The following is a 12536-nucleotide window of genomic DNA, read 5'->3' as shown; positions in this document are numbered from 1 at the left end:
CCCGGTGTCATGCAACGACCTTCTTTATGCCAACGCATATGGGATGCCTTAACTGATTTCTGTGCTGCCATTTGTTTATGCCTGAAGGCAGTTAAGTAGACAACTCTGCAATGGACAACTTTTGTACAAGCATTGAGTTTATTTTTCGTATATTTTTGCATATATACTTTTTTTCTTATATATTATACAATATATAATAAATATTGTTACAATATTAAACAAAAATTCTGAATTATTCCTTTGGGGGTTTCTTATCTTATATCCGTGTAGGAGTACAAATATGTTTCCAAATTCCAATTTTATTTTAGGTACAAGGGAATTATTTCTTTCATAGTTAAAATCGAAAGTGTAATAATACTTCGGGAACTCCATCAAAGGTGAATTATTTTGGGCGATTGTGGTTAGGGACCATAGATAATAAACCTCTTTGAAATTGGTATTCACAAGAGCAAGAACACTTTGGGGATATGGAGTAAGTTCTACAACCAAGGGCCTCCCATGGATTCTTTTAGAATTTTTTTATCGTAATTCCTTTCCTATAAAAAGACGAAATTCATCATAGACTCCCCCAAAATTATAACGATTTATGCCTACTTTCTATTAAGTATACTCTCCATAAATTCTATTATTATATTTTTATACCCACCACCATAGAATGGTGATGGGGGTATAATAAGTTAGTCATTCCGTTTGTAACACATCGAAATATCGATTTCCGACTATATAAAGTATATATATTCTTGATCAGAGAGAAATTCTAAGACGATTTAACCATGTCCGTCTGTCTGTTGTAATCACGCTACAGTCTTCAATAAGGAAGCAATCGTGGTGAAATTTTGCATTATAAACCGACCTCCCTATTTGGGGTCTTGGGCTTATAGAAACCGTAGTTTTTATCCAATTTGCCTGAAATTGGCAATCTAGAGGTATTTTAGAACCATTAAGAGGTTTGTCAAAAATGGTGAGTATCGGTCCATGTTTTGGTATAGTCCTCATGTAGACCGATCTCCCGATTTTACTTCTTGGGCTTCTAGAATCATTAGGTTATATCAAATTTGGCTGAAATTGGAAATCTAGACGTATTTTAGAACCACAAGGAGGTGTGCCAAAAATGGTGATTATCGGTCCATGTTTTGATATAGTCCCCATGTAAACCGACCCCCCGATTTGGGGTCTTGGGATAATAGGAACTGTAAGTTTTATCCAATTTGACTGTAATTAAAAATCTTCAGGAATTGTAGGACTTCAAAGAGGCGTGCCGAAAACCGTGGTTATCGGTCCATGTTTTGATATAGCCCCCTTATAGACTGATCACCCGATTTGGGGGTATAGAAACCGTAGTTTTTATCCAATTTGCCTGAAATTGTAAATCTACAGGTATTTTGGGACCATAAATTTATGTGCCGAAAATGGTGAGTTTCGGTCCATGTTTTGATATAGCCCCCATATAGACCGATCTCCCGATTTTAGTTCTTGTGCTTCTAGAATCCGTAGTTTTTGTCCAATTTGCCTGAAATTGGAAATCTAAAGGTATTTTAGGACCACAAAGAGGTGTGCAAGAAATGGCGTGCATCGGTCCATGGTGTAGCCCCTTCTTAGACCGATCTCCCGATTTTATTTCTTAGGCCCCTAGAAACCGTAGTTTTTATCCAATTTGCCTGAAATTGGAAATCTAGAGTTTTTTAGGACCGTAAATAGGCGTGCCGAATATATTGTGCACACCAGAGAAGGGATTGAACCCACGACACTCTGCATGCAAGGAGAACATGCTAACCATTGCTCCACGTGGCCAACAAATGTATGTTTCTGTTAGGTTAGGTTAGGTGGCAGCCCGAAGTATCAGGCTCACTTAGACTATTCAGTCCATTGTGATACCACATTGGTGAACTTCTCTCTTATAACTGAGTGCCGCCCGATTCGATGTTAAGCTCTCCTCCTTTTTATAGCGCTCCACATTGCAGTGGAACCACTTAGAGAAGCTTTGAAACCCTCAGAAATGTCACCAGCATTACTGAGGTGGGATAATCCACCGCTGAAAAACTTTTTGGTATTCGGTCGAAGCAGGAATCGAACCCACGACCTTGTGTATGCAAGGCGGGCATGCTAACCATTGCACCACTATGGCTCCCATGTTTCTGTTAAATAATGTTTTGTTTGCATCGGATTGTGGGCGCCGCAAACTATGCTATATTGTGTATCGGTACAGTTTTCGATATTGTCCTCTTATAAACCGGACCTCCGATTTGGAGTCTAGATTCTAGAACTACAATTAGATGTTCTGAATATTGTGTGTATCCGTCCATGTTTTTGGCATAGCCTCCCATAAGACTGATATCCCGATTTAACTCCTTGGGTTTCTGGAAACAGTTATTTTTGTGCGATTTGCCTGAAATTGTAAATATACTGGTATAGGATTTAGTTTTGATCGGTCCACAGAAAGTGCACTAATCATGAAAATTGCTTGATACTGAATGTAAAATTTCCAGATTTTACTTCTCGTAATCATTTAAATAATACGGGGAATAATCTACAGATTTTTAGATTTAATCAGCTTCTTGCACACATACAAGAGACGTTAATGATTCCTATAAAACTCAAACAAAAAGGTCCTTAAAAATCCAGAATCTGATCTAGTCATCATAGGTAAAATCTTTTAATTTATCTTCGGGAAGCGTACTGGTTGAACTGATATGCTCGGGAGAAAATCTGTCATCAACCCGCCCCCCCTTGTTACTATATGTGTGTGTGTGTGTGTGTGCAAATGAAGATGTATAGGAAAATGTAAACAACGACAAAAATTATCAATTAAAATTTGAGGAAATGTTCGGAATAAGTGCGACTTTATTTTTTCTGTACCAAACCGGTGAAGATTTGAACTGAGAAACTTCCCCGAAAAATGTTGAGTTATGCTTCCAATCCTTTGGAATTCCCAGATTGCCAGTAATTTTGTTTCAATATCCGTTTGATGCCAGAAATTCCCTTAATAACAAAATTGAGTAAATAAGATCCATTGGTCCGAACCTTAAATATCCACTAACTTGGATCACACAACAATTCCTTTCATAAACTTCGTTGGATTTCACAAACATCTATATCAGAAGTATGGTTCGATTTATTTGAACCATGTTAACCTCTTTTTTGCGAATGCACACACAATTTCACTTCCCGCTTGGGTAATAAATGACCATAACAGGCTATGATTGTAGATTACAGCGACTATAGTTATAACTGTATCCAATGGTATTTCCAAAAGGATAGCAAGTATTCGCTTAAAATTTGCAAGTATTCGCTTAAAATTTTTAAAATTTCGCTTAAAATTTCTACATTCGGATATGTTTTTTTGATTTTATATAAAAACAAAAAATAAAATGAGAACTGTCAATATAAAAATCATAAACAAATTTGAATCTTGTTACCATAGAAGTTTTGAATTATTGATAATTTTCCTTCTTTATATATTTTCAAATATTTGAGATTTCAATTTAGTTTAAAAATAGAACCCTTGCCGATAAACACGAAATTCCAAGGAAGCGAAAATGAATACCAATAAAAATTATGAAACCGATGGAGAAGTTCGTATTGAACTTGAAACAACTGCTGCAGCTTCATACGATACAGAAAGCAGCGGCATTAACAATGATTCGGAGATTTTGAAAGATGAAACTTTAATCGGGCAATCTTCTAGAATATTCCCACAAGAAATGCTGGATATATTGAAATTGCAGCAAGAAATGTTAGATGAGAATGTTGCTGATACATATTCATCTGCAAAATCTTATAAAAAATGGAATGCTATGGATAATATAGCTAGGAAAAAGGAATATCTAACTAATCTGGTTGGGGTAAGTTTGAAGAATCCCATGATGGTAGAATTGGTAGAAGACAATAAAGAGTTGACCGAACGTTGCAATGAACTTATGCAGAAATTTGATGAATTGTCTAAAAGTTTGGACTCATTGGGTACGACAATGTCTTTTCCGATTTCTCTGCCAACAATTTGGGAATCTGAGGAAAATATATCGGGTAAGTTGAGCTTGCTTAATTAAGAAATTTGAAGATGTTTTATATTTTTTTTTTTTGTGTTTACAGAAACAGTTGCCAGTGAAGTCTATGAGACAATGTCCTTTCCGATTTCTCTGCCAACAATTTGGGAATCTGAGGAAAATATATCGGGTGAGTTGAGCTTGCTTAATTAAAAAATTTGAAGCTATTTTATGTTTTTGTTTTCAGAAACAGTCGCCAATGAAGCCTATGAGAGTCCAGACATCATTGAAGAAAGTGATAGCATTTCATCATTGGTAAGACTTTTCAATCTAGCAAGTAGCAACTCGGAATTGAACCAGGCCATGACCAATTGTTCCAATTCCGAAGATGCCCTTGAGAAACATGACACTCCGGAGGGTCACATTCCAGAAAGTGATACCATTTCCCAATCATCTTTGGTATCACTTTCCAATCATAATAGCAACTCGGAATTGAACCAGTCAATGAGCAACTATGCCAATTCCGAAGTTGAGGAATATGACACTCCTAAGAGTGAAAATCAAGATATTGATGATAGTCTTTACCAATTATCTTTTGAAACACTTTCTATTCACACTAGCAATTCGGAATTGAATCTGAGCAACTATACCAATTCGGAAGATGCTCTTGATAAGCATGTCATGACACCGGAGGGTCTTCCAATGAAGAATTTAATAAGCAAATCTTCACCAGCGCCCACAGTAATTATAGAAGCACCTCAGCGACAGGATTTCCATGTTATTGACATCATCAATACCCGTTCATCACCTGAACCCAGTGTCATGCAACGACCTTCTTTATGCCAACGCATATGGGATGCCTTAACTGATTTCTGTGCTGCCATTTGTTTATGCCTGAAGGCAGTTAAGTAGATAACTCTGCAATGGACAACTTTTGTACAAGCATTTTTCGTATATTTTTGCATATCTACTTTTTTCTTATATATTATACAATATATAATAAATATTGTTACAATAATAAACAAAAAAAATCTGAATTATTCCTTTGGGGGGTTTCTTATCTTGCAATAGTTTTTCTTCGTATAGGAATAGATTTTAATTTATTTCAGGGACAAGGGAGTTCTTTCTTCCATAGTTAAAATCGAAAGTGAGATAATACTTTGGGAGCTCCATCAAAGGTGAATTATTTTGGGTCGATTGTGGTTGGGAACTATCGATAATAAACCTCTGTGAAATTGTTATTCACAAGAGCAAGAACACTTTGCTGCCATGGGGCCTCCCATAGGTTAGGTTAAAGTGGCAGCCCGATTAAATTTCAGGCTCACTTAGACTATTCAGTCTAAGTGAGCCTTCTGGGAGGCCCCATGGTTTCTTTTAGAAGTTTTTCATATTTCCTTTTCTATAAAAAGACGAAATTCATCATTAACTCACCCAAAATTATAACGATCTTATGCTTAATTTCTATTAATTATATTCTCCATAAATTCTATTACTTATATTCTCTAATGTGAACCGATTTGGACAGAATTTGTTTTTACACTTCTACAAAATCTCTACAACTTAAAATTTAGATCGGATAGAGCGCTGGAACGGAGCACGAGCTTTTTCGAATTAGCCTTTCTACAGATTCGGAGATGGTGTCATTTCTTCTACATCGCATTACATTAACGTCTCTTACACATATACACATCAATTTATACTTACAATTCGATATTGACTCTTGCGGGTAAACATACGTTTCACACATTGCACATGATGATGTTTAGTCACCCAGGGACGAGCATTTAACCACTGTAATGTATTATTCGGCTTAGAGCTATCGGTTTCCGAGTACAACAATACCAGCTCCTTTTGTGTGCGCATAGCCAAACGATCAATTTCACGTTCAAATTTACCCACTGCGGGGGCACGATCTCCCAAACCAACAATGAGTATGACATCAGCTTGACGCATACAACGTTGCGTCCATGCACTAAGGGATGCATCACATTGATACAAAGTAATGATATAACGATCCTCTTGCTGGGCCAACCAAGATGTCAAACGATACTCATTGCTCTGCTCAAAGGTATGAACTCCCAATTGTTTGCGAACAACTTCCGAAGTCAATCGCAAGGTGGGACCAATGGCACATAACGAGTGGAAAAGTTCATAGGTGAATGCTGTCAAGGGGACATCTTCGGATACGGGAACTAAGGCTACTGTGGAATATTTATGAGTGACGGGATTAGCTTCTAGCGGGGCTGCAGTGCCCGTTGATCGAGATTGCATTGTGCCCAAAATACGATGACTTAGCAGTGAGATTAACTTTGTCACCACAATGGGGTAACGCAGTTTAATGGCATTAAAGAGACCCTCTGGTAATTTGGCAAGCTCGGAGTCTCTTACAGCCATCACAGTTGTAGTACGACATGTCTCCGTTATCATTTCCACAATACCGACCAAATCACCTTTACCATATTCGCCTACAATCTCCTTTTTGCCACTTGATTGGGTGATAACGGAACGCATACGACCACTGAGCACAATGTAAGTACTATCGCTCATCTCATCTTGACGATAGACAGCTCGACCAGATTCCAAAAAGATCCAATCGAGAGCATAGTCACATTGTCTTACCAAAGGCGAGAGACGTCTGACAACACCATTGCCCAGATCCAAAACGATTTTAGGTCGTTCACGCATGATTTGATAGATGGCAGGGCGGCGTATGAAAGCAATACGACTGGGATAGAGGGAGGTAATGGTATAAGCACTAGCTTCACCCGTCAATACGGCCAAAGCGCCCACAATCTCGCCGGGATGGACATAGTGAATAAAACAGTCCACACGATCGGATTTGATGTTGCGAATGGCATCAACGCCACTCTGATAGACAGCCAAGCCACCAGTCATAACAAACCAAACACAAATATCATCGGAATTGCCCTCTTTGATGAGGGTCACATCGACATCGACCTCACGAACCTCAACAAATGGTTCTAGAAATGAGCGATCCTCTTCGGGTAAACCCAATTCCTTAAGGAAACTATCGACCGCCGAAGCATTTACCAATTGCATATCAATGGACCCAGCATTGACGTTAATTTCGGCCGGGGTCATTGAGTAACGGCGCGTCGACAGATTACCCACACTACCATGCGGATGATGGGATGAGCCTTGTGGTGGTGCTAAGTGAGATAGGGGAGCTTCATAAGAAGCTAAATCCTGCAGCATATCTGGAGGAGGAGTTGGATCCGAAAGACTATGCTGTAGCAGGGTTTCACCCTGAGATCGCCTGTGACCAGGTGAATGTTTCAATTGTGTTTGTTGTTGTGCTGCATTGGCATTTAACTGTTGTTGTTGCTGATGATGCTGCTGCTGTTGCTGCTGCTGTTGAGTTTGTTGCGTTTTCTTGTGGCGCATATGATTCTGGACCAATTCCGAGTTCAGACCCAAATAATTACGCAACGCTGTGAATAGGACACGTTGCAAACGTATCATAATGACTTGAATTACCCGTATCATGATATCAGGATTCTCATCAAAAACCTCTTTGAAAGCCTACAAGGGAGAGAGAGAGAGAGAAAATGATAAGGGTCCAATAAGAAATGTCGGTCATTTTGTAAACTCTGCCCTCACCTGCATAGGCAATCTTATAACTATACTCTTTTCCACTGCTTTGGCTGTGACAGTCTTATAGAAACTTGGATTCCCCGATAATACATCAACGAAACTTAACAACGAAGTTACCGATTCTCCCTTTTTCACTGTCTTCAATGACAATGTACTACCATCGGCATTCGAAATGAAAACATTTATTTGACCCGATTGGACAATAAAGACACTATCATCAGCATCTGTAATCTTAAAGAGGAAATCGCCTGGATCCAAAGTTATAACCTCGGTATGTTTGCACAATTTCAAAAAGATGGGTTTTTCAAAATGACCAAATATCCGTATACTCTGTAGCATATACAGAGCATCTGGTGGTACACGATCCGAACCTTCCATAGTCTCTTCAAGGTATTCCGCAGGTGGTTCTACAGTTTTCATTTGTAGGGGAATATTTTCTCTCCTCAGTTGCAGTAGACGCTTGGCAAAACGCATAACAGCTTTACGTTTTCTACCCTGACCTCCATACACTTGACCGGAAACATTTTTTACTTTGCGTAACATCCGGCGACCATAGAACAACATTTTATCACGTTTACGAAAACGTAAACCTCTCATATCACCCGATGCATATGAGCTTTGGGCTAGCAAAAGCTTTTGACGTTCTATATCACGTCGATAACGCCGATAGAAAATGTACCAAATAACCAGGATTAAAGTCAGGAGTCCAACACTGATGTATAAAGTCATCTGCAATGGAAGAAGAAAAGTTATCTTTAGATGGAAATTTCAAAAATTGTCTATCACTCTTAAAAAAAACTGAAACAATACACTGTATCGTTGACTATGTGACAATACTGAACACCTCTTTAATGGCCGTGATAAAAAAGTATGTTGGGTATGTTGAAAAAAAAAACCTTTCATTGTATGTATGAAAAATTTACTTTTCAAATAACGATTGAAAAAAAAAATTAATAATCTTCTAATTCGACTACAAACTCAACAACTAATCGACTGTTAATCACATTTGCCAAAGTTGATATAAAATCTACCAAAAATGGTAGATTTTTTACTATTTGGTAGATTGGCAGAAATCTTGATGTTTCGGTAGATTTGCGAAATATTCCTCTCGCAACTATAGAGATAAAGTTCTCTAAAGTAATAAAATTTTTACAAAATTTTCTATAGAAATACAATTTTGACAAAATTTTTGTTTGAAATATAATTTTGAGAAAATGTTTACAAAATTTTTATAGAAACAAAATGTTGACAAAATTCTCTATAGAAATAAAATTGTGTAAAAATATTCTATAGATATAAAATCTGGACAATATTTTCTAACGAAATAAATTTTTGACAAAATTTTCTATAGAAATAAAATTTTGACAAAATAAAATTTTGACAAAATAAAATTTGGAGAAAATTTTCTATAGAAATAAAATGTTGACACAATTCTCTATAGCAATAAAATTTTGAAAATATTTTCTATAGAAATAAAATTTTGAATAAATATTCTATACAAATAAAATTTTGACGCACTTTTCTATACAAATAAAATTTTGACAAAATTTTGCTATAGAAATAAAATTTTGATAAAATTTTCTATAGAAATAAAATTTTGACGCACTTTTCTAAATAAATAAAATTTTGACAAAATTTTCTATAGAAATGAAATTTTGACAAAATTTTCTATAGAAATAAAATTTTGACAAAATTTTCTATAGAAATAAAATTTTGACAAATTTTTCTATAGAAATAAAATTTTGACAAAATTTTCTAAAGAAATAAAATTTTGACAAAAATTTTCTATAGAAATAAAATTTTCACAAAAATTTCTATAGAAATAAAATTTTCACAAAAATTTCTATAGAAATAAATCCTGAGAAAATTTTTTATAGAACTAAAATGTTGAAAAAATTTTCTATAGAAATAAAATTTTGCAAAGATTTCCTATAGAAATAAAATTTATTACAAAATTTCCTATATGAATGAAATATGTGACAAAATTGCCTATAGAAATGAAATTTCTGGAAAGATTTCCTGTAGAAATTGAATAAAAAAATCCTTTAGAAATTAAATTTAAAAAAATACAATACAATTTTGACAAAATTTTCTAAAGAAATAAAATTTTGAATCAATTTTCTATACAAATAAAATTTTGGCAAAAATTTTCTATAGAAATAATATTTTGACAAACATTTTTTATAGAAATAAAATTTTGACAAGAATTTTCTATAGAAATAAAAAAAAATTCTATAGAAACAAATCTTGAGAAAAATTTCTATAGAAATAAATCTTGAGAAATTTTTTTAGAAATAAAATGTTGAAAAAATTTTCTATTTGTGACAAGATTTCTTGTACAAATTTAAAAAAAATCTTTAGAAATTAATTTAAAACTATTTTTTTTAGAAATAAAATTTTAACAAAATTTTATATAGAAATAAAATTTTAACAAAATTTTATATAGAAATACAATTTTGCAAAAAATTTTCTGTAGAAATAAAATTTTGGCAAATTTTTTTGTAGAAATAAATATTGAGAAAAATTTTTAAAGAAATAAAACTTATTACAAAATGTTCTATAGAAATGAAATTTGTGACAAGATTTTCAGTAGAAATTAAATTAAAAAAAAATTTGCTATGGAAATAAAATTTTGACAAAATTTTCTATAGAAATAAAATTTTGACAAAATTTTCTAAAGAAATAAAATTTTGACAAAAATTTTCGATAGAAATAAAATTTTGCAAAAAATTTTCTATAGAAATAAAATTTTGGCAAATTTTTTTGTAGAAATAAATATTGAGAAAAATTTCTAAAGAAATAAAACTTATTACAAAATTTTCTATAGAAATAAAATTTTGACAAAATTTCCAATAGAAATAAAATTTTCACAAAATTTTCTATTGAAATAAAATTTTAACGCAATTTTCTAAAGAAATAAAATTTTGACAAAATTTTCTATACAAATAAAATTTTGACAAAAATTTTCTATAGAAATAAAATTTTGACAAACATTTTCTATAGAAATAAAAATTTGACAAAAATTTTCTATAGAAATAAAATTTTGACAAAAATTTCGATAGAATTAAATCTTGAGGAAAATGTTTACAGAAATAAAATGTTGAAAAAATTTTCTATAGAAATAAAATTTTGCCAAGATTTCCTATAGAAATAAAATTCATTACTAAATTTCCTATATGAATGAAATATGTGACAAAATTTTCTATAGAAATGAAATTTGTGACAAGATTTCCTGAAGAAATTGAATTAAAAAATCCTTTAGAAATTAAATTAAAAAAACAAAAATTTTTAGAAATAAAATTTTTATAAAATTTTCTATAGCAATAAAATTTTTACAAATTTAAATTTTCTATAGAAATAAAAATTTGAGAAAATTTTCTATAGAAATACAATATTGACAAAATTTTCTATAGAAATAAAAATAGATAGAAATAAAATTTTGACCAAATTTTCTATAAAAATAAAATTTTGACAAAAATTTTCTATAGAAATAAAATTTTCACAAAAATTTCTATAAAAATAAATCTTGAGAAAAAATTTTCTATAGAATTTTCTATAGAAATTTTGCCAAGATTTCCTATGGAAATAAAATTTATTACAAAATTTCCTATATGAATGAAATATGTGACAAAATTGTCTATAGAAATGAAATTTGTGACAAGATTTCCTGTAGAAATTAAATAAAAAAAATCCTTTAGAAATTAAATTAAAAAAAAATTAGAAATAAAATTTTGACACAATTTTCTATAGAAATAAAATTTTGACAAAATTTTCTATAGAAATTAAATTTAAAAAAAATTCCTTTAGAAATAAAATTTTGACAAAATTGTCTGTAGAAATAAAATTTTGATAAAATTATCTATAGAAATTAAATTTAAAAAAAAATTCCTTTAGAAATAAAATTTTGAAAAAAAATTCTGAAGAAATACAATTTTGACAATTTTCTATAGAAATAAAATTTTTACAAAATTTTCTATAGAAATAAAAATTTGACAAAATTTTCTATAGAAATACAATTTTGACAAAATTCTCTATATATATGTTGGCAAAATTTTCTAGGTAAATGTTATTGCATCTAACTTTTACAACTAAACTAAACATATGAAATCCAGTCTTTTTCGTCAGTGTAACTTAAATAATGGTCTTTCTTATAAATTGTTTTAGTGTATATAGAATACATCAACTGTATATAAACACAATGTAAGTTTCATTTATCTACAAATATTTACATTTCAATTTCAAGTGCTTTGTTTACTTGTAATTAAATATTCTTTGGAAGAATTTTGAAATGCAAAAACCTCAAACGATAATATTCATTCATGTCACATTTTCAATTCTTGCTCGCCATAGAAAAGTTAAATAATTCATTAGAGTTAATATTCATTACACAACATTTCGACGTCTATAATTAAAAATCGTTCAGATGAAAAACAAAAAACCAAAACATAAAAAAATCGCGTAGATTGATTAGCCATTTGCATCACTATTTGTTATGCACATGGTTCTGTAGCAGATGCACGGATACCCGTCCAAAGTAACCATAAAAAACATTTTCTCTTCCTGGTTTCTATTCTACAGTGATGCAGTGTGCGTGATACTCAATTTGCAATGAACTAACAAATGATTTGTTTGGTTTTTTTATTTATTTAAAAAAATATAAAAGCATTATTGTATTTTTATTATCGCTTTCTGAAGAACATATAAACATTTTGCCGTTACAGGGTTGAACCCCTAAAAAACATTCATAATTCGTAAAAATTTTATTGCTATAGAAAATTTTTTCAAAATTTTATTTCTATAGAAAATTTTGTCACAATTTTATTTGTATCGAAAATTTTGTCAAAATGTTATTTCTATAGAAAATTTTCTCAAAATTTTATTTCTATAGAAAATTTTCTCAAAATTTTATTTCTATAGAAAATCTTGTGAAAATTTTAT

At 32.0% G+C, this 12536-nt stretch overlaps 2 protein-coding genes across 3 annotated transcripts in view; one reads left to right on the top strand and one right to left on the bottom strand.

Moving 5' to 3' along the window:
* Nucleotides 1–12536, bottom strand: part of sws (patatin like phospholipase domain containing sws) — a 78353-nt gene that overhangs the window by 30905 nt on the left and 34912 nt on the right. For both annotated transcript variants that reach the window (XM_075302525.1, XM_075302526.1), the window contains exons 2-3: nucleotides 7605–8327; nucleotides 5688–7526 (exon numbers count right to left, since the gene is read on the bottom strand). In XM_075302525.1, coding sequence (XP_075158640.1) covers nucleotides 5688–7526; nucleotides 7605–8327 — 2562 coding nt within the window. The remainder of the gene's footprint in view (nucleotides 1–5687; nucleotides 7527–7604; nucleotides 8328–12536) is intronic.
* LOC142228974 (uncharacterized) lies at nucleotides 3516–4895 on the top strand. Its single transcript, XM_075299502.1, has 3 exons — nucleotides 3516–4023; nucleotides 4090–4173; nucleotides 4231–4895. Exons 1-3 carry the CDS (start codon nucleotides 3537–3539, stop codon nucleotides 4893–4895), a joined length of 1236 nt encoding a protein of 411 aa, XP_075155617.1. The 5' UTR covers nucleotides 3516–3536.

This window comes from Haematobia irritans, chromosome 3, assembly GCF_050003625.1.
Source record: "Haematobia irritans isolate KBUSLIRL chromosome 3, ASM5000362v1, whole genome shotgun sequence".
Taxonomy (NCBI): domain Eukaryota; kingdom Metazoa; phylum Arthropoda; class Insecta; order Diptera; family Muscidae; genus Haematobia; species Haematobia irritans.
Note: the sequence above shows the minus strand (reverse complement) of the source record. Positions and strands in the feature narration are given on the sequence as shown.